This window comes from Cynocephalus volans, chromosome 6 (genome assembly GCF_027409185.1).
Source record: "Cynocephalus volans isolate mCynVol1 chromosome 6, mCynVol1.pri, whole genome shotgun sequence".
Classification (NCBI taxonomy): Eukaryota; Metazoa; Chordata; class Mammalia; order Dermoptera; family Cynocephalidae; genus Cynocephalus; species Cynocephalus volans.
The window spans coordinates 113,044,110-113,061,240 of record NC_084465.1 but is presented as its reverse complement, the minus strand read 5'-3'; the positions used below and the strand labels follow the sequence as shown (position 1 = coordinate 113,061,240).

General features: G+C 54.4%; 1 protein-coding gene across 1 annotated transcript; it reads right to left on the bottom strand.

Moving 5' to 3' along the window:
- Window positions 1-1,456: 1,456 nt before the first annotated feature.
- On the bottom strand, window positions 1,457-16,740 carry STX1B (syntaxin 1B). The gene is made up of 10 exons (XM_063100170.1): window positions 16,711-16,740; window positions 7,878-7,952; window positions 7,566-7,665; window positions 7,403-7,477; window positions 4,644-4,717; window positions 4,204-4,312; window positions 3,955-4,028; window positions 1,987-2,124; window positions 1,794-1,904; window positions 1,457-1,537 (listed from the first exon to the last, which is right to left on the bottom strand). The coding sequence occupies exons 1-10, from the start codon at window positions 16,738-16,740 to the stop codon at window positions 1,457-1,459; spliced, it is 867 nt and encodes a 288-aa protein (XP_062956240.1).
- Between the last annotated feature and the right edge of the window lie 391 nt (window positions 16,741-17,131).

Below are 17,131 nucleotides of genomic sequence, written 5' to 3'. Positions count from 1 at the left end.
ACATTCATGTTCCTGTGTGTTCACCCACATGTCCCTCGACCATAGAGGGGGGACTTCTAACACTGTCTTTTTGTTCATGCACCTCCCACCTGCCACCAAACACAACCAGAGAGAAGCTACCCTTTCCCCACTGCCAGAGCCCAGTCCTGTTCCCCGCTCCATCTCACCCTGGTGCCATAGGCGGCCACTGCTGACCTTTCAGCAGGACAGGTGTCCAGGGGATAGGTCCCAGGACCTGGCCCCCTGAGTGATCGTTGCCACACTGGCCACTCCGGTAAGTCTGAAATAAACAGTTCCCAAACTCAAGTTCCCTGAGGCCGTCAGAGCCCAGAGCATCGGATGGGGCAGTAGGGACAGACACTGGCCTCTCCCAGGTCTGAGGTGAGTGTGTGGGTGGCAGGAGGGGCACCCTGGACATCTTGCCTTGTCAATAACAGCCCTACCAGCAGCCCTCGAGGAGGCATTCATGTGCTCCAGTGTGTGTGTGCGCCCTGGGCGTGGCCACCGCCACGGGCCCTCCCCAGCCTCGGCGTGCGGGCACACTGTGGTGCACCAGCTTTTGTGGGCTTGGGCTGATCCTCGGGCATGGACACAGAGAGATAAGGATCTGGGCATGTGTGCACAGGGAGCCCGAGGCCTGGCCAGGCAGGGCGCTCCAGGTGCACAAGATTGATGTCGCACTGTGTGCGGTCATACCAGGGGGACAGCAGCTCTGGGAGAGAGAGGGGCAAATAAATCTGGAGAAACAACTTAGATGGGGCACACGTCTCTAAAGATAAACACGTGTGTGTATGTGGAATACAAAGGGGCAGAAACACACTGTGTAGATAGCCCCTCCACACACACTCACACACTCCCACGACCTCATTACAGGTAGCATAGTAACAAAGATTTCTGTGCCCAGCCCAAACTGGTGTCCAGTCCACAGTGTGGAGGGTTCCACCTGAGAAGACCTGTCAACACTTCGGGCACATCCTGGAGACACATGCGTGCACACGCACACACTCACACACACACCTATTCACAGAAGACAGAGGGGGCCCTGATGGGCTGCTGTGTTATACTCAGCTACAGTCTACACAACAACCCAGGTGAAGCGGGGAGCTCAGACCACATCCAGACTTGAGGTGGGGAGCAAGAAAGGGGTGTGGAGCATCTACACACATCTACACATGTACACACACGCTGGGGTGTCCACACGTCTCGAGCATGTGCCGGCGGCATGCATGTTGGTGTGCATGTGTAATCACGCCTGTTGCTATCTACGTGCGGGGCAGGGGTGGTCCATGGCAGGGGGAGGTCCAGGGACTCCAAGGTCTGCTGTGGGGGTCAAGGAGGGGGCTGCCTGGGTCTGTTTTGGGGGTGAGCCTGGAGCAGAGGATAGAGTGAAAAGGGTGGTGGGGGTATTGCTCCCAATGTGGTGGGGAGGGGTCTGGGAGAGAGAAGGGTCGGGGGCCTACAAGCCCAGCGTCCCCCCAATGGATGACGCTAAGACCACCCCCAGCACCACACAGCAAATGATGATCATGATTTTCTTCTGCAGACAGAAAGAGGAGAGACAGAGAGAGGCAGAGAGAGAACGAGAGAGACCGACAGACAGACAGACAGATGGAGGAAAAGATGAGGGAGGAGGGTGTGAAGGAAAAGAAGGGAGGAAAACAGAAATAGGAAGAGGTCAGAGCCAGAGATAAGTCCTTTCACCCGATTTCTTAACTTGCCGCGGGCCCTGGCCTGAGCCCAGCCCCACCCACCAGGACCCGCCCCCGCCCCCACCAGGCCCCGGGCCTGCTCACCCTCCGGGCCTTGCTCTGATATTTCACAGCTTTCTTGGTGTCCGACACAGCTCGCTCCACATAGTCCACGGAATGTTCCACGTTGTACTCAATGCGGTCGATCATCTCGCCCTGCAGACAGAGAGGCACATGGAGGGATGGGGGGAAGCCCGGGGCCCAGGGCGGCTCCCAATCGGCATGGCACAGCCAGTACCTGGCTTTCCACAAGCATGGCCATGTCCACAAACATGTCGTGCAACTCGCGGATGCTGGTTTCCAGTTTGATGATCTCGTTGTGCCTTGTCTCAATCTCATTCAGCGCCTGCTTCGTCATCTGCGAGTCCATTTTGATCTAGGGCGATGGAGGGGAAAGGGCTGCGACCACTCCTCACCCCCACAAGAGCTTCGACTCTGCAGCCAGAGCATCTGGGGTCAAGTCCAAGTGTCATTCACTAGCTGTAACCCTGGGCAAATTATTTAACCTCGCTTGGCCTCAGTTTCCCCACCAAGAAAATGTGGGTCATGACAGTGCCCACCTCACAGGATTGTCATAAAAATGGAGTGAGTTCATATGTGTACATGGATTACACAGTAAACACTAAAGAGAAGTTTGTTAAATTACAAAAAAGAAAACTTGTCCAAGCCCACCACCTTGCTCCAGGGCTTCCTCTGTCATGGACGCCAGGGCAGCCCAGGGAGGAGAGATGGTCAGAGGCAGGCAGGGAGATGGAAGAAGGAGCAGCAGGGAGGGCATAGCAAGCAGAGAGTGGGGCCCTGATGGGAAGGCAGTGTGCCCACAGTGACCTGCAGCTGCCTGAGATGGGGCAGGGGACAGATAGTACAGAAATGCACTGCGGCCCTCAGAACCCAACCCACAAGCACACACATCTCGTCTGGCTCAGGCCACTCATTTCCCAAGCTGTTCAGACAGCATCAAGCCACTCCTCTGCTCTAAAACCTGCCAGGGCTCCCCAGTACCGAAAGCTACACACCTTCACTTCAGCAGTCTCCCTTTCTGCCCTGATCTCCTGCTCATCCTATAAGAGCCCAAATCATCCAATGGCCATTTGGCAAGTGGTCCTCTCTCCCAGTCCTCTTTGACTGAAGTGTCCTTCACCCATGTCCACAAGCTCCTTGTCTTTCAAGGCACAGCTCAATGACACCTCCCCCAGGAAGTCTTCCCTGACTCCAGCGTTAATCGCCTTCAACTACCACTTCAGGCCCATCTGCAGCTGGCACAGTCCTCAGCCAACATCCCGACCACCCTGCATTGTAATGACAGGTTTCCCCTGTACTGATAGTGGGTCAGTGAGCAGGGATTGGCTCTTGTCCATTGAAGTGGCTCCCTTGGAAACACCCACCAGGCTTCCTTCCATTCTCACACGGACAGACAGCCTGAGCAGAGCCGTTTGGGGGACTCCAGGTGAACCGGCCCATAATCAATTTGCTCAAAGCTAATTCAAAAAAGATCAATTACCTAAATAACAACTTGCTGAAAACTATAAGACAATCACAGTGCATACTTTAAACCTGGTCTAGAACCCTTAGCCAGGGCCATTTTGCCACCAGAAGCAGAAACAGAGACAGGACTGGGCATGCCAGGGCAAAAGTTCGTAAAGAGAAAGAAGAACTAGTGTTGGGGGAAAGCCCATCCACTCACATATAAAATGACAAGGGCAGGGCAGTATGCAAAACTTAAGCAAAACCAAAACCTGTTCTTTTAAAAAATTTCAAAATGTAGGCACATTAGTCATATGATGAAATGACCCACTTTGGCAGGGGAGGGCATAGTGTATCTGAGGACCCAAGAGTTCTGACTCTGAAACTACCCTGTGGATGCAAATGCTGGTTCTGCCCCCGCTCGGGGACCCTGGACAAGTTATTTTCTGGGCCAGTTTTCCTCGGCTGTGAAACGGGGCTCCCTCGCGGGGTGGTGGCGAGGAGTAAATGAGTTAGGAGGTACATGTAAATATGGGAAGTGCTTAGCACAGTGCCTGGCGTGCCACCCTTGGCCATCCTCACGAAGGTGCCTTCCTGCCCTGCTCCCACGGAATTCCCCAGTTCCCGGTCGGGGCTTCCCGCTGCTTGTTATTCCAGGGTGGACTTGGGACCTCGGTTCAACCTGAGCTTGGCGGGGAGGCAAATGCTTTCCAAACCCAGAGTCCGCCCCCAGACGGCTCACGTCGTCCGTGAAGATGGCCAGCTTCCCGCTCTCCAGCATGTCCTCCAGTTCTTCATTGGTCGTGGTCCTCCCCGCTGTGAAGAGAAAGGACCCCTGCTCAAGGACTGGGCCAGGCCGGGGCGGGGGCCCGGGAGCCACCCTCCAACCGGCCTTAGGCCAGGCGCCCCCTCCACACAGAGGAAGGGCCTGGACGGGGCCGTGGGCCGTTCCGTAGGGTTTGGGGGGGTCGTGGGGTCGGGACACACGCACTGATCTCCAGCTGCCGCTGGATCCGGTCCTTGCAGCGGTCCCGGTACTTGGACTGGGTCGCGTTATACTCGGTCATTACCTCCACGAACTTCCGGGAGAGTGTGGAGTGCTGGGTGGGGGTGACAGACACATTAGGGACCAGAGAGCAGAGACCGAGGCAGGCGGATGGAGAGGGGAGGACGGGCTGAATTAGTTTACGTCCTCTTATTCACCTCGGCCTGCAGTCCCGACGCCCCACAAGTTCACAGTCCCCTACCCCCACCCCGGGTCCCCCCATACTACGCCCGACCCAGTTAGGGCACTAAGAGGTGGCCGGGTCCCACCTCTCCTACAGCCCCGCTCCGCGCCTTGCTCCGCTCGGGCCCAGGACCCCACCCGCCTGCAGCCCGGGCTCCTCCGAGCCAGGCTGTTCCCGCCCGCGCCGGGCCGCCCCCGCCTACCTGAGTCTTGCGGATGCGCAGGTCCGCGGAGGAACGGTTCAGCCCTTCCTCCTGTTCAATGCTTTGCTCGATCGCTGTGGGAGAGAGGGCGCAGTGACGCGCGGGAGACCCGGGGCTTGTGGGGCGGGGGTCCGGGGCGTAGGAAGGGTCGACGCCTGGAGACTGTCCCCAGGCCTGGGAAGAAATGTCATGCACATGCGGAGGGCGGGCAGTAGAGGATCCACGGTGAAGGGGCAGGAGGCCAGTAAATAAAAGGACAGATGTTAGAGGGGGTCCCGAAGGTGGGTGGGAGGGGAGGCTGAGGGTCAGACGGTCACAAGACAGAGGGGGCTATTTGTTCTGGTGGAAGGACTGGGTCTTGGAAATTCCCACCAGCTGTAACTCCTGCCCAATCCCAGAGAGGGTGTGGGCCCATCCACCTGAGGGGCCCTGTATGTGGGGGACTCTCCACCTCCTACAGCCCCTGGACAGGGGGCAGGAACCCATCCTGCGATTTTTTGGGTGGAAGGCAGGCACTTCCAGGTGGGTTAGGTTCTAGTGACTACCCTTGCCCGGGAGAATTCCAGGATGAAGGATGGATAGATATTCCAACACAGAAAACAGCCCTCCCCCTGCCCTGCAAGGTGATAGCCGTACTGGGAATTCCCACTTCTAAAGGATGTTCTGGAAAAGTGCACTGATTAACTGGGATTCCTGCTTCTGGATCATGCACTCATGACACTATCATTCAGATTTTCTAAAAAAGAGCTTGTGGCAAGATCAGAAAATGCAGCAGGGATGAATCACCAAGCCCTCTCAGACCTCCCAGGGCCTGTGGACCATTCCTGAGACTATCACTTCTCCGTTCTGCAGGCATCGGGGAGAGATGGCACCCGAGGCTCCCCTGCCAGCAATGGCAGGCATAGTGACTGAGTGACAGCTCTGGCCCAGCTGATGCAGGAAAAGCCCAGGGACACAAACACTCAGAGATACGGGAATCTGCTGGCCCACACTGAGGCCCTATTGTCAGACTTGGGGCTGGGGCCAAGTCAGGAGGGAGGGGTCTTTTACAGGATCTCACTAGCTTTTTACAACAATCCTGGGAGTTCAGTGTTATCAGCCCATGTTTCAGACCAGAAACAGGTTCAAGTGGGTAAAACAGCTCATTCAAGGTTACAGCCCAAGCCTGAGCTCATACCACCAGCTCATACTACTGACCAGAAGAGGACGGAAAAGAGGAAAATCTTCTCTCCTCTTCTGCAGGTCTGGAAAGTCAGCTTCTCTAAGCCACTGCCACTTCTCTTAGGTTCTTTCTGGGTCTATTCCCAAACCCCTGAACCACAGAGCCTTCTCTCTTCATGGTTTTACAGAGAGTGTTCAAGGTCAGAGCTCAATGGACCCAAAGAAACCATTGAGCCCAGGGATTTTTAAACTGTGTGCTGGAGGAACCTGCCTCTGAGACAGAAGTGCAGGGCTGCTGCAGTGAGTGAAGGGGAGGCCAGACAGGTGGGACTTCCCGACACCAGTTCAGCCAGAGCTTTTTATACACTGAGTTCTTTGTAAGATTTCATTTGGAAAAAAACATTTTGCTGCTCCCACCCCGCAAAAAAAAAAAAAAAAGCCAGTTTTTATTTATTTTTAAAATTTTTTTAAAAGATGACTGGTAAGGGGATCTTAACCCTTGACTTGGTGTTGTCAGCACCACGCTCTCCCAAGTGAGCCAACCGGCCATCCCTATATAGGATCCGAACCCTTGGCCTTGGTGTGATCAGCACCACACTCTCCCGAGTGAGCCATGGGCCGGCCCTAAAAAGCCAGTTTTTAAATTGCTTCAATTTTTCTTATTGTACTGATGAGAAAGCTAAGGGTAGGGGACTTGCCCAGAGAAAATTGATATTGAGTGAAGGTTGGACATGAATTTGCACTCCATGTGCTCCTGATTTAGGGTATTTTCCATTCCAGCACACTCTCCTGAGTGCAAAGGACTTGTTTTTACAAATCAGCATCAGAGCTCATATATGGCCTCCTCTTGAGTCCAGGAGGGCATGGAATTCCTGTTCTCATTTCGTCACCTGGACCAAGGTCAGTGTTCTCAGGTCCAGGCATCTGTTATAGCTCCTTCTCCCCAAAGCCTAGCAATGTGCCTCGGACATTGTAGGTGCTTGGCAAATGTTTTCTGATGCTGAACAACCGTTAGCATACAAACCAGCAGCACAGTAACGCTGCTATTCTCCTGGCACCAGCAAACAAGGAGGTTCCCAACCCACAATGCTTTGGAGAAAGGTGATTATTACCAGCACCCAAGTCCTTAAATTAGAGTGAATACATGAGCTTTTGGCAAGCCCCTCCTGAAAGCTTGCCAGACTCTGATGTCAGCCACACGGTCCAATCTGTCCTGAGCCAAGGATACCAATTCGGAGGCATTTGCTGAGCCCACCTACTGGGTGCTCAGAGCTATGACGGGTGCCTGCTCAGGAGAAATGAGGACTTAATGAAACCAAGGCCACTTGGAGACTATATTTTTCTGGTGGACCTTCATGCTGATGGAACCAGCAGGGTGCAGATGTGATCTGGACAGAAAGGCTCCTCTCCCTCATTTCCCTGTCATGTATATTTCTCCAAAGAATCTGGATCAAGGGGGGATATCTGGCAGTTTGTGCTTTCTTGCTGTTTAGGAATCTGGCCCCTGGAAGTTTGCTGACATTCGTTATAGAAAGGCCTGTTGTGTCAATTGTGGGCAGAGTTATTTTTCTCCCTAATTGAGGGATTGCACTCCTCACCTTTCAACTTAGACCGAACCTTGTTAGCCGTCTTCTTGATGTCTGCAGTGAGGTCCTCCAGCTCCTGTTTGGTCTCTGAGGGGAGGGCGAGGGCAGGTGAGAAGTCTGGGTGGGACCCCAGACCCCTCCTCCTTCACCCCCAGCCAGCAGCAGCAGCACTCACTCTCATCTGGGTTGGGGGCGGCCAGGATGGCACTATGCTGTTTTTTCACCTGTTCCACGTCCTCCGACAGCTTCTCAATGCAGCCCCGGATTTCTTCTACCTGGGGCAGAAAACCAGCCATACCCAGCCAAGTTGTCAGTCCAGACAAGGGGATCCGGGGAATCGGCCGGGCTTCAGGCAAATGGGCCAGACCCAGGAGAGTTGATAAAAGGCCAAGGAGGTTGCAGGAGTTGGTGGGCGTGGGGAACTGGAAAAAGGTAGTTGTTGGCTAGGAGCTGGGTTCTAGGTCTGGGGGCACTGGGGACTCATTACCTGTTCAAAAAACTCATCCATGAAGTGGTCCCGATCCACATGGACCACCTCCTCCTCATCATCACTGTCTTTCGCCTGGGAGGCAAAGGAAGGCTGAATCCATGAGCAGTCCGTATACTGGTCCCCAAGGCTGGCTCTCTAGCTCTGTGGCCCTCTCGTTACCACACATATGTAAGGGGACTTGGGACAAGTCCCATGTAGGAGGCATGGCAAAGGCACCAAAAGTCAGAATGAACAAGGACCTGAAGGCCAGGGTAGCTGATAGCCCAAAGGACACCTTGGAGGGAATTAGCAAAAGACACCCTTTTGGGGTGGATGTGGCCTTGTGGGTGCAGAGTCATCCTGGAGGAGGATGATATTCAGGGCAGCTGCTATTAACCAACCAGTATGGGCATATTTCAATATTTTAACAACTAGGTAAATGCCAGCCTTGCAGTAATTGGCTCTGGGCTCCAATAAGGGTTCTGGGAAGGAGTCCTAGGAGCCTGAACCTCCTGCCGCCCCCCAGTTGCTCCTGCCCAGGCCTCACTTTACACTCGTTCTCCTCTCCTCCTTCCCCCACCGACCAACCACATCCCCTGAGCAAGGTCACTTCGCTGCCAGGGGCAGGAGCCCAGTTGAGCAAGCCCAGTCCGGCCGGTGAGGGCTGGGGGACAAAAGCAGCGCCCTGATCCCCCCCGTGACGCCTTCCCCCTCCGCCCGCTCCTGCTCCCCCTTTGCTACCCTTCCTGGTGTAGTTACTTGCTTTCAACCAGCCCTTCCATTTCACACCCACCTACTCTTGCTTGCTTGGATTTCCCAGTTGCAACCTGCAGCTGTTCAGTCCTCCACCCGCAGGGCTCAGAGACACAAAGGGATCTACCCACCCACACCACCACTGCCGCCGACAGACAGACCAGCGGCACAGACAGAAGAGCTGACACGCAGGCCACAGAAATAGGCTCTGACACCCACACGCAGATACACTGACATGCTGCCGTTCGCCCGCACACAGAGCCATGGCAGAGCTGCACGTGACGCGTGTGGACACACAGGCCTTTGGCTGCAGCTCAGGGACATTCAGGAGGGCCCTCTGGGCCTGTCCTCAGCCTCTCTGAGCCTCGGGCCTGCACACTCATTCAGACCTGGGCAAGAGCAGGGGGCAGGGAGGGTTCCCAGTGCCACACAGTCCTCTCTCCGCACTCTTTTCTGCCTGGGACAGAGGTCTCAGGGCAAAATCTGAGCCCATCAAGCTTAATTACATCTGGAGCCCTAATCAGGCCACAGTGGGAATTTAAACAGAGTTCATCCTAATTTCCAGCAAGAATCTAGCTGGAGCTCATATAGAATTGAAGCACAGAGCTGGAATGAAATCAAGACAGGATCCAAAGAGCATCTACCTGGGGATGTAGCCGGTTGGGATCTAAAGAGGAGAGTTCGACAGGGTCCAAGCAGAACACAGACAGGCCCTGACAGAAGCCAGCCAGGCTCAGACAGAACTAGACTAGGCTCAGACAGATCCCAGACAGATTCCAGACAGCTCAGATCGAACCTAGACAAAGCCAGATGGGACCTTCGATGCAATCCAGACAGCCAAGAGAACCTGGAATCAGTCGAACCCAACAGCACCAGGAAGTGCCCAGACAGCCCAGAGGAAACCTCCAGCTAGACGTTCCTGAAGCACTCCCCAGCTTCCCGCCTAAGCCCTGCCCAGACCGAACTCCAGGGATTCTCAACACAGATGCTGGGCCCCACACCAGAAAATGTGTTCAGCACTTGCATTTAATTTCCAGACAATCCCAAATATCTGCCTGGAAAGGGAGGTTCCTCCGTCTTGGGCCCCAACTGTCCCCAGAAGGAGAGGTGGCATGGGTGGGTCTTAGGAACCCTGATAGGACTTCTGGCTCCTCGAGCCTCCACCTGGCTCAGGATCACCCCAGATAGACCTTGGCCCTGAGAAGCTCTGGGGTGCTGGGCTCAGTTCTGAGACTATCGGCCTCCCATGCTGCTCTCTGCCTTCTCTGTCCTCAAAAACCAGCTGCTTTATGAAGCTTCCCTTCCCTGGAGCCCAAAGCCTTCCTCTGTCCTTATCTGCCTTCGACACGCATTCAGCCCTCAGCCCACCTGCACACATGTCATGAGGCCTCTTATGGGCCCAGGGGCCTGGGAACTTTCCTGTTCTCTGTCTCTTTCCCTTCCCCCTGTGAGCTTTAGAAAGTCCTTCCTAAAGTCTAATTTCTGTCCCTCCTGTTGTTCCCTTACATCCTTCCCTGGAGCATCCTGGGCCACCTGTTTACTTGCCCTTGAGAGAGGAAGATAGCAGGCCCAAGTATGATTTATTTGGTATAATAATTACAATGAGAGCTGAGACCTAATAATCCTCTACAGTTTACAAACACTTGCACATCCGTAATCCCCTTTGATCCTCACCACCATAACTCTGTGAGAAAAGCTGAGCAAATGTCACTGTCCCCATTTCACAGATGAGGGAACAGGAGGCCAGAGGGAAAAAAGGAAAGTGCCTTGCCCAAGGGCACCCAGGCTGAACACGGGTGGGAACCTTGAGAATCCAGGACACCTGCCTCTGCCCACCCCAAGACTCCAGACTGGACCACCTTCCAGTGATACTCTCTGCCACATAACTTTCTCTCTCAGTCAGCTTCTGCTAAGGCCTGATCTGGGTGAGGCTCTGTGCCCTGAAAACCAGGCAAAATATTATCATTTGATAGCACCTTTTTGTTTGTTTGTTTGTTTTTGGTGGCTGGCCAGTACAGGGACCCAAACCCTTGATCTTAGCGTTATACCACCACACTCTAACCAACTGAGCTAACTGGCCAGCCCCCACGATAGTACCTTTTGCATAAGTCTTACATACTTGTTATCTCATTTAATCTTCATTAAAACTCTGTAAGGACCATAATTATAATTATGGCTAACATTTGGATAGCATTTTACAACATGCTGGGCACTGTTCCGTGCACTCTGCATATATTTATCCATTTAATTCTTGCAGTCGTCCTCTGATGTAGATAGTATTATAGTTCCCTTCCACATATGAGGAAACTGAGGCATAGGCTAAAGAACTCACCCTAGGTCAGCAGCCAGAAGGCCACATGACCTTCCCCACCCTGAGCCTCAGTGTCCGCACTTGCTGATATAGGCAATAATGTCTACCCTAGATGGTGGTCAGGAGGAGGCCATGAGACAGGCAGGAAGAATGCCTAATGCTGCAGGAGAGAAGGCGAGTGCTTGATGAGGGCTGGTTATTACCCCCTGCCCCGCCATGTTACAGATGAGGAAACAGGCTCAGAGAGGTTGTCCAACCTGCCTAAGGCAACACAGCAAATAAAGCCAGGAGTGGGACCTGACCCCAGGACTGTAAGGGGCTAAATCCCAGGCTCTTGCTCAACCATCCTGCTGACAGATGGCAGTCCCTCTATTCCTACCTGGCCCCAGAGAGCCTGATCTGCTGCGTCCTCAGTACTGCTGAATTCCTGTAGCCAGGACAGAGAATCAGTAAGAAGGCCCATGGCTGCAGGAAGAGCTCAGACAGGAAGCAAAGCTTTGCAGCCTCCATGTGACTTGCTGTGACTCTAGGCAAATCTCAGCTGCTCTCTGGGCCCCCATTCTCTCGTATGTGCAGTGGGTGGGCTGGGGAAAGTGGTCACCAAGGGCCCACCCTGCTCTGAGGTGTGTGTGTTTCATAATGAGCACAGCCTCCATTTCTGGAAGAAGTTAGGCCAACCTGAAAGAAAGCAGGCTGGGGGCAAATGAGACTATCTAGGAAAAAATGGTCAAATGTGCCTCATTCACTTTACGGTGGCTTTGGGTTTACAGATGGACAATTCAAGCCTCAGTTTCCTCATGTGCAAAATGAGGATGATAATAATCTATACATGTCTAACACATCATACGCGCCGATTCTGCGAGCTGGGCCTTGTTATAAGTGCTTTCCATTTCTGCTTTAGTCCTCACAGCCACTCCCTGAGGTAGATGCTATTCTTACTCACATCTGAAAGATGGGGAAACTGAAGCACAGAGAAATGAAGTAACTTGCCCAAGATTACACATGATGGGGTGCTGCTGGGGTGCCGGGATTTGAACCCAGGCCTCTGCTCTCTCTGCTCTCTCCTGCTCTCCCACTCCTGAGCACTTGAGAGGACAAAAGGAGATGGCGCAGAGCTTCTAGACACCTTCCGGGGCCTCCTCCAGCTTCAGTGTGGCCTTCCCAGGACCCCCCAGGCCAGGTTTTTCACACCAAGACACCAGGGCCCTCACGTGTGTGTCAATGCAGGGACAACCAGGACAGAAATAAAAGGAAGGAGAAGAGGGACAATGCGAGTTGGCAAGTCAGTGACCAAAGAGACAGATGGTGAGAGGTGATGAAAACAGAGGCGGAAAGAGACTGGAGCTGGGCGATAGAGAAGTCACAGAGAGAGCACGCGTGTGTGTGTGCGTATGTGTGTGTGACACATGTGCTCGCCCGTGCTCCTCCGGGTGCAAGTGGCATTTGATCTAGAGGAGCAGCCTCTCCCCGCGCCCTCCTCCTGCTTCTGTCCATCTGTCTCCCTGGCCTGGGCCTCTCCTCCCTCCTGCGGGTGTTCAGCCCAGCCCTCTCACCCCGACCGCTCTCCTCCACCTTCCCTGCCTGACCCACCTACCCCCTTTCCTCATCCTCCCTCTGCCTCACTGAGCCATTCATTCATCTAAGAACGTGTACAACTTATACCAAATTCTCCTCTGGGTGCTACTGGGGGTACAGGGTGAACAGGACAGGTGAGAAGGTCCTGCCTACCAGGAGCTGACAATGAAAAATGGACAAGGTAATTTCAGGTCGTGCTAAATAGCAGGAGGGGGATAAACAGGAAGATGTGATAGAGAGAAATGGGTATCAAGGGGGGCTTTATACAGGATGGTCAGGGAGGGCCTTTCTGGGGAGGTGACATTTGAGCTGAGTCCTGAAGGAGCCAACTGTGCCACAATATGGGGGAAACAGAACTCAGGGCAGAGGGAAGAGCATTCAAGACAGAGGGAACAGGATTCTGGGCAGAGGGAACAGCATTCAGGGCAGAGGGAACAGCATTCAGGGCAGAGGGAACAGCATTCTGGACAGAGGGAACAGTGGAACAGCATTCAAGGCAGAGGGAATAGCATTCAAGACAAAGGGAACAGCATTCTGGGCAGAGGGAACAGAATTATGGGCAGAGGGAACAGCATTCAGGGCAGAGGGAACAGCATTCTGGACAGAGGGAACAGCATTCAAGGCAGAGAGAACAGCATTCTGGGCAGAGGGAACAGTGAAACAGCATTCAAGACAGAGGGAATAGCATTCAAGACAAAGGGAACAGCATTCTGGGCATAGGGAACAGAATTATGGGCAGAGGGAACAGCATTCAGGGCAGAGGGAACAGCATTCAGGGCAGAGGGAACAGCATTCTGGACAGAGGGAACAGTGGAACAGCATTCAAGACAGAGGGAATAGCATTCAAGACAGAGGGAACAGAATTCAGGCCAGAGGGAAAAGCATTCTGGGGAGAGGAAACAGCATTCCGGGCAGAGGGAACATGGGTGAAGGCCCTCATTCAGGGAGAGACTTGTGTCTGAATGGCAGAAAGAAGCCCAGCACTACATGGAAGATGTCAACCCATCTATCGCCCAGGGTCCCTTGGTCTCTGACTACTGGGCCACTCTTTCATCCCATTCCTTCAGGTCTGCATTTCTAAAGCACCTAGTATGCCTGCCCTATACCTAAGGGCTATGCATGGGACTTGGCCCCTGCTTTCAGGGTGTGCAACTTGTCCTTTAGCAGCCTTCATCTCATCCAGCCTCAAATTCTAGCCTCCCTCACTGCAGGTCTCATCTTCCTCCACTCTGCTCCTCCCAGTCTCCTCGTCCCCTCACGCCTCCTGCCTCCCACTCCACAGACTCTAGCCCACACCGGGCCCCTCCTGGCCTCTCTCCCCAACCAACATTCCTCTCCATCACTTGTTCCCCTCTTCTCTTGAGCCCCAGCCTTGGCCTCACTCTTCGGGCCCTAGGACAACTGTTCAGCTGACTAACTCCCCATTGCAACCAAAGGTACTTGGTGAACTGAAGACAGAAAACCCTGGTTCCACCCAGTTCTGCCACTAAGAGTTTTGTGGCGTTGGGCACAAGTCAGTTTTTTTTCTTTGGCCCTTAATTTACTTCAGAATAAATTAGGGATCACATATTGCCCATTTAAGCAGCCTTATGTGACGTTCAAGAGAAATAAAAGTCATCGGTGGAGTAGCAAACAGAGCACTGCTGTGCCCCAGGCTTCCCCCAAGGCACTTTATGCATATTAACTACTTTTAATCCTCGGGACAACCCTGTAAAACAAGTACTATTATTACTCCCACTTCATACATGAAGAAAACGAGGACCGGAGAGGTTAAGCAACTTGCCCAAGGTCACACAGGAAGTAGCAAAGTTAGGATTTGAATCCAGACAGTCTAGATCCCAAGCCTCCCTCAACCACTAGTGATAAACAGATGCAAGAACCCCTTGGGAACTCTAATGTACTGTTGGAAAGACAATCGGGCCCCCTGAGCTAACATCCCCTCCTCCCAGGGTCCTCCCCAGCATGTCAGAGACCCCTACACCCTGCCCAGTCTCTCCTGCCTCCCAGCCTCCTCACTCTCAACTCTGGCAGGGAGACCCCTCTACTCCTTGCATCTGGCAGCTTCTTTCTGCCCCATCCACCCCCTCCCAAATCTCCAGTTTCCCTGAGCCGTGACTAACATCAAAGCATCAGTCTTCACCCAGACCCTCCCCCCTCCACACCCTCTCCCACCTCCCCCGTGTGGCGGCCCCAGCAGCCCCAGCCCATGGGATTCCTCACCTCTGGGCAGGGGCGCCCTGACTCACTCAGATGAGGACTCCCCATCCCCTCCTCCCCGTTCACCCCTGTCTTAGCCTCTTCCTTCCCTCTCTCTCTGATTATACCACAATTCCACCATGACCTCACCCCAATGCACTTCCCATCTCTCTGAGTTTTGGAGTAACAAAATAGTCTTGGCAGCAGGCAGATCTGAGTTCAAATCTGCATTCCTCACGTGCTAGCTGTGTGGCCTTGGGCAAGTTATTTAACCATTCTGAGCCTCAGTTTCCCCAACTATAAAATGAGGTAGCCTTCCAGTCCACCTACCTTTCCAGGAGGCTGGTGAGAATCTAGTGAGATTATGGATGGCAACCTGCTTTGCAAACTGCGCCACGAGAGCAGGGGAGTGTGGAGCACCAATGCTGAAACCAGCCTGCCTGGGTTTGAATCTTGCCTTTTACTAGCTGTGTGACTTTCATCGAATTACTTGACCTCTCTGGGCCTCCGTTTCCTTATCTATAAAATAAGATAATACTAATACCAGCCTCACAGGGTTGCTGTGAGGATCAAAATGAGTTAAAACATATAAAACACTTAGAACAGTATTGGTTATTATCACTGTCATTTTCCTCACGCCTGAGCATATATTCAGTAAAAGTTTAGTAAAGAAATAAACCTTCAAAATTCCCTCCCTCAACCACCAGCTCCTCCTTTCTTCCCACTTGCCAACCTGTCTTTCCCCAGAGACAGCAGTCACTTGCCTCCAAGCTCTTTTCCCTCATCTCTTTGTGACCTGGGTCCCCACCCCCAAATCCACTGTTGAGACTTGAGTTTCAAAGACTGAAAAAGCAGAGACCCATGTTGACTTAGATGGGAAACCCAGATTCCATTCTGACCCCCCACCCAACTTGCATGGTGACCTTGGGCAAGTCCCTTGCCATCTCAGTTTCTTCATCTGTCAAATGGAGTAACAACCAACAGACTCCGGGTAAGGACCCAGTGCATCAGGATACACTGGCCAGAGCTAGAACCTTTATGAACAACACCACAGGCCAGGAGCACACAGCGATGGTCAGCTCTGCCTCCTCAGGCCCCAGGTCATTTCTCCAAGTGCCCCAGCATCCTCCCTGCTCCTGAAACCATTCTCATCAAGCCCCACTCCCCAGCCCCCCCAAATAGTAGCGTCCACCCACAGCAGCCTCCACTGCAACCTCTAGCACAGCCCTCCCCCATCTCCCCAAACAACTGACTGCCTGGCCAGACTCCTGGACCTGGGCCTCTTCAGGCCTGCAGACCCGGGCCCCCATCGCCCACCCCGGACTGCTCAGGATGCTCCAGTTCCCCCGGCAGAGTGCGACCCATGTCACACAACCCAATTCCATGGCGAGCCCTGTGCATGGAACCTTCTCCCCTCTCCTCTGCATCCCCAGCTCCCACCTCCAGGGTCACCCGTCTCAGGCCCTGGCCCTCTGGCTGTCTCCTGAGCCACTCCTCCCTCCCCATCTCCAAGAGGTGCCCCCTCTCTTGGGGAACAGCACGCGCGTGTGCACACACTTCATTCACTGCCAGGTGTTGGCATCTCAGTCCCAAACTGTGTCCTTCCCCATAGCATCCCCCAAATCTAGGTCCTGCTGGACTCTCAGTCTGGCCAGGTAACCGCCTCCATCCTTCTAATTTGGCAAATCTGCCATAGGGGATGACAGTACCCTCCAATTCTCTCCTGACATCCCCATATTAGACCCCAGGGCCCTCCTGGGAATGGGGGGTGTCCCAGGCCCCTGAGACCTCTCCTGCCCCCTCATGTCTTAATGGCTTCCAACCCCTACCAGCCACTATCCCCAAAATGCAGGTTCACTGGAAACATCAGGTACCTTGAGATATTGGGGTGCCCCGGCTACCAACCTCCAGTCTCATCATTCGCCCCCACGTCTCAGCACCTCCCCCACTCCATCGCCACGCGCTCCCCAAATATTGGGGTCCCGCCCCCCCATTCTTCCCCACCCCCAAGCTCACACTCCGCAGCTCCTGAGTCCGATCCTTCATCCTGCGACGGCTGCTTCTCCTCCTCCTCGTCCTCCTGCCCCTGCTGCTGCTCCCTGCCTCCCGCCTCGGTGCTGGAGGCCGGGGTCTGGGGGTGCGGGGGGCGCCCAAGCCGCTGAGGGGGGCCTGCGGGCGGGGCCGGGGGCCAGTGGGCCGAGGGCCGAGCAGGGACAGGGGCCTGGGCCGGCTCGGCTCTGCCTGGGCTGCGGTGGCGATGCGGCTGCGGCACAGGGTTGGATGGAGGGATGCGGGAGCCGAGGCGCGGGGGAGGGGGGCGGAGGGAGGTGAGGAGGCAGGAGGGAGGGGGAACGGGAGGGGGCGGGGAGCAGGGGCATGCGCAGCGTAGGGGGCTGGGGGCGCCTGGGGGTTGTAGTCCGGGGAGGGGGACACGCGG

Bases quoted from the DNA above. Each gene is read 5' to 3' on its own strand.
- STX1B (XM_063100170.1), bottom strand. From the start codon at position 16,740: ATGAAGGATCGGACTCAGGAGCTGCGGAGT. The intron at 7,953-16,710 runs GTGAGCTTGGGG...TTTGCCTCCCAG, and splicing joins GGACTCAGGAGCTGCGGAGT to GCGAAAGACAGTGATGATGA. The intron at 7,478-7,565 runs GTGAGTGCTGCT...CCCTCCCCTCAG, and splicing joins CGCCCCCAACCCAGATGAGA to AGACCAAACAGGAGCTGGAG.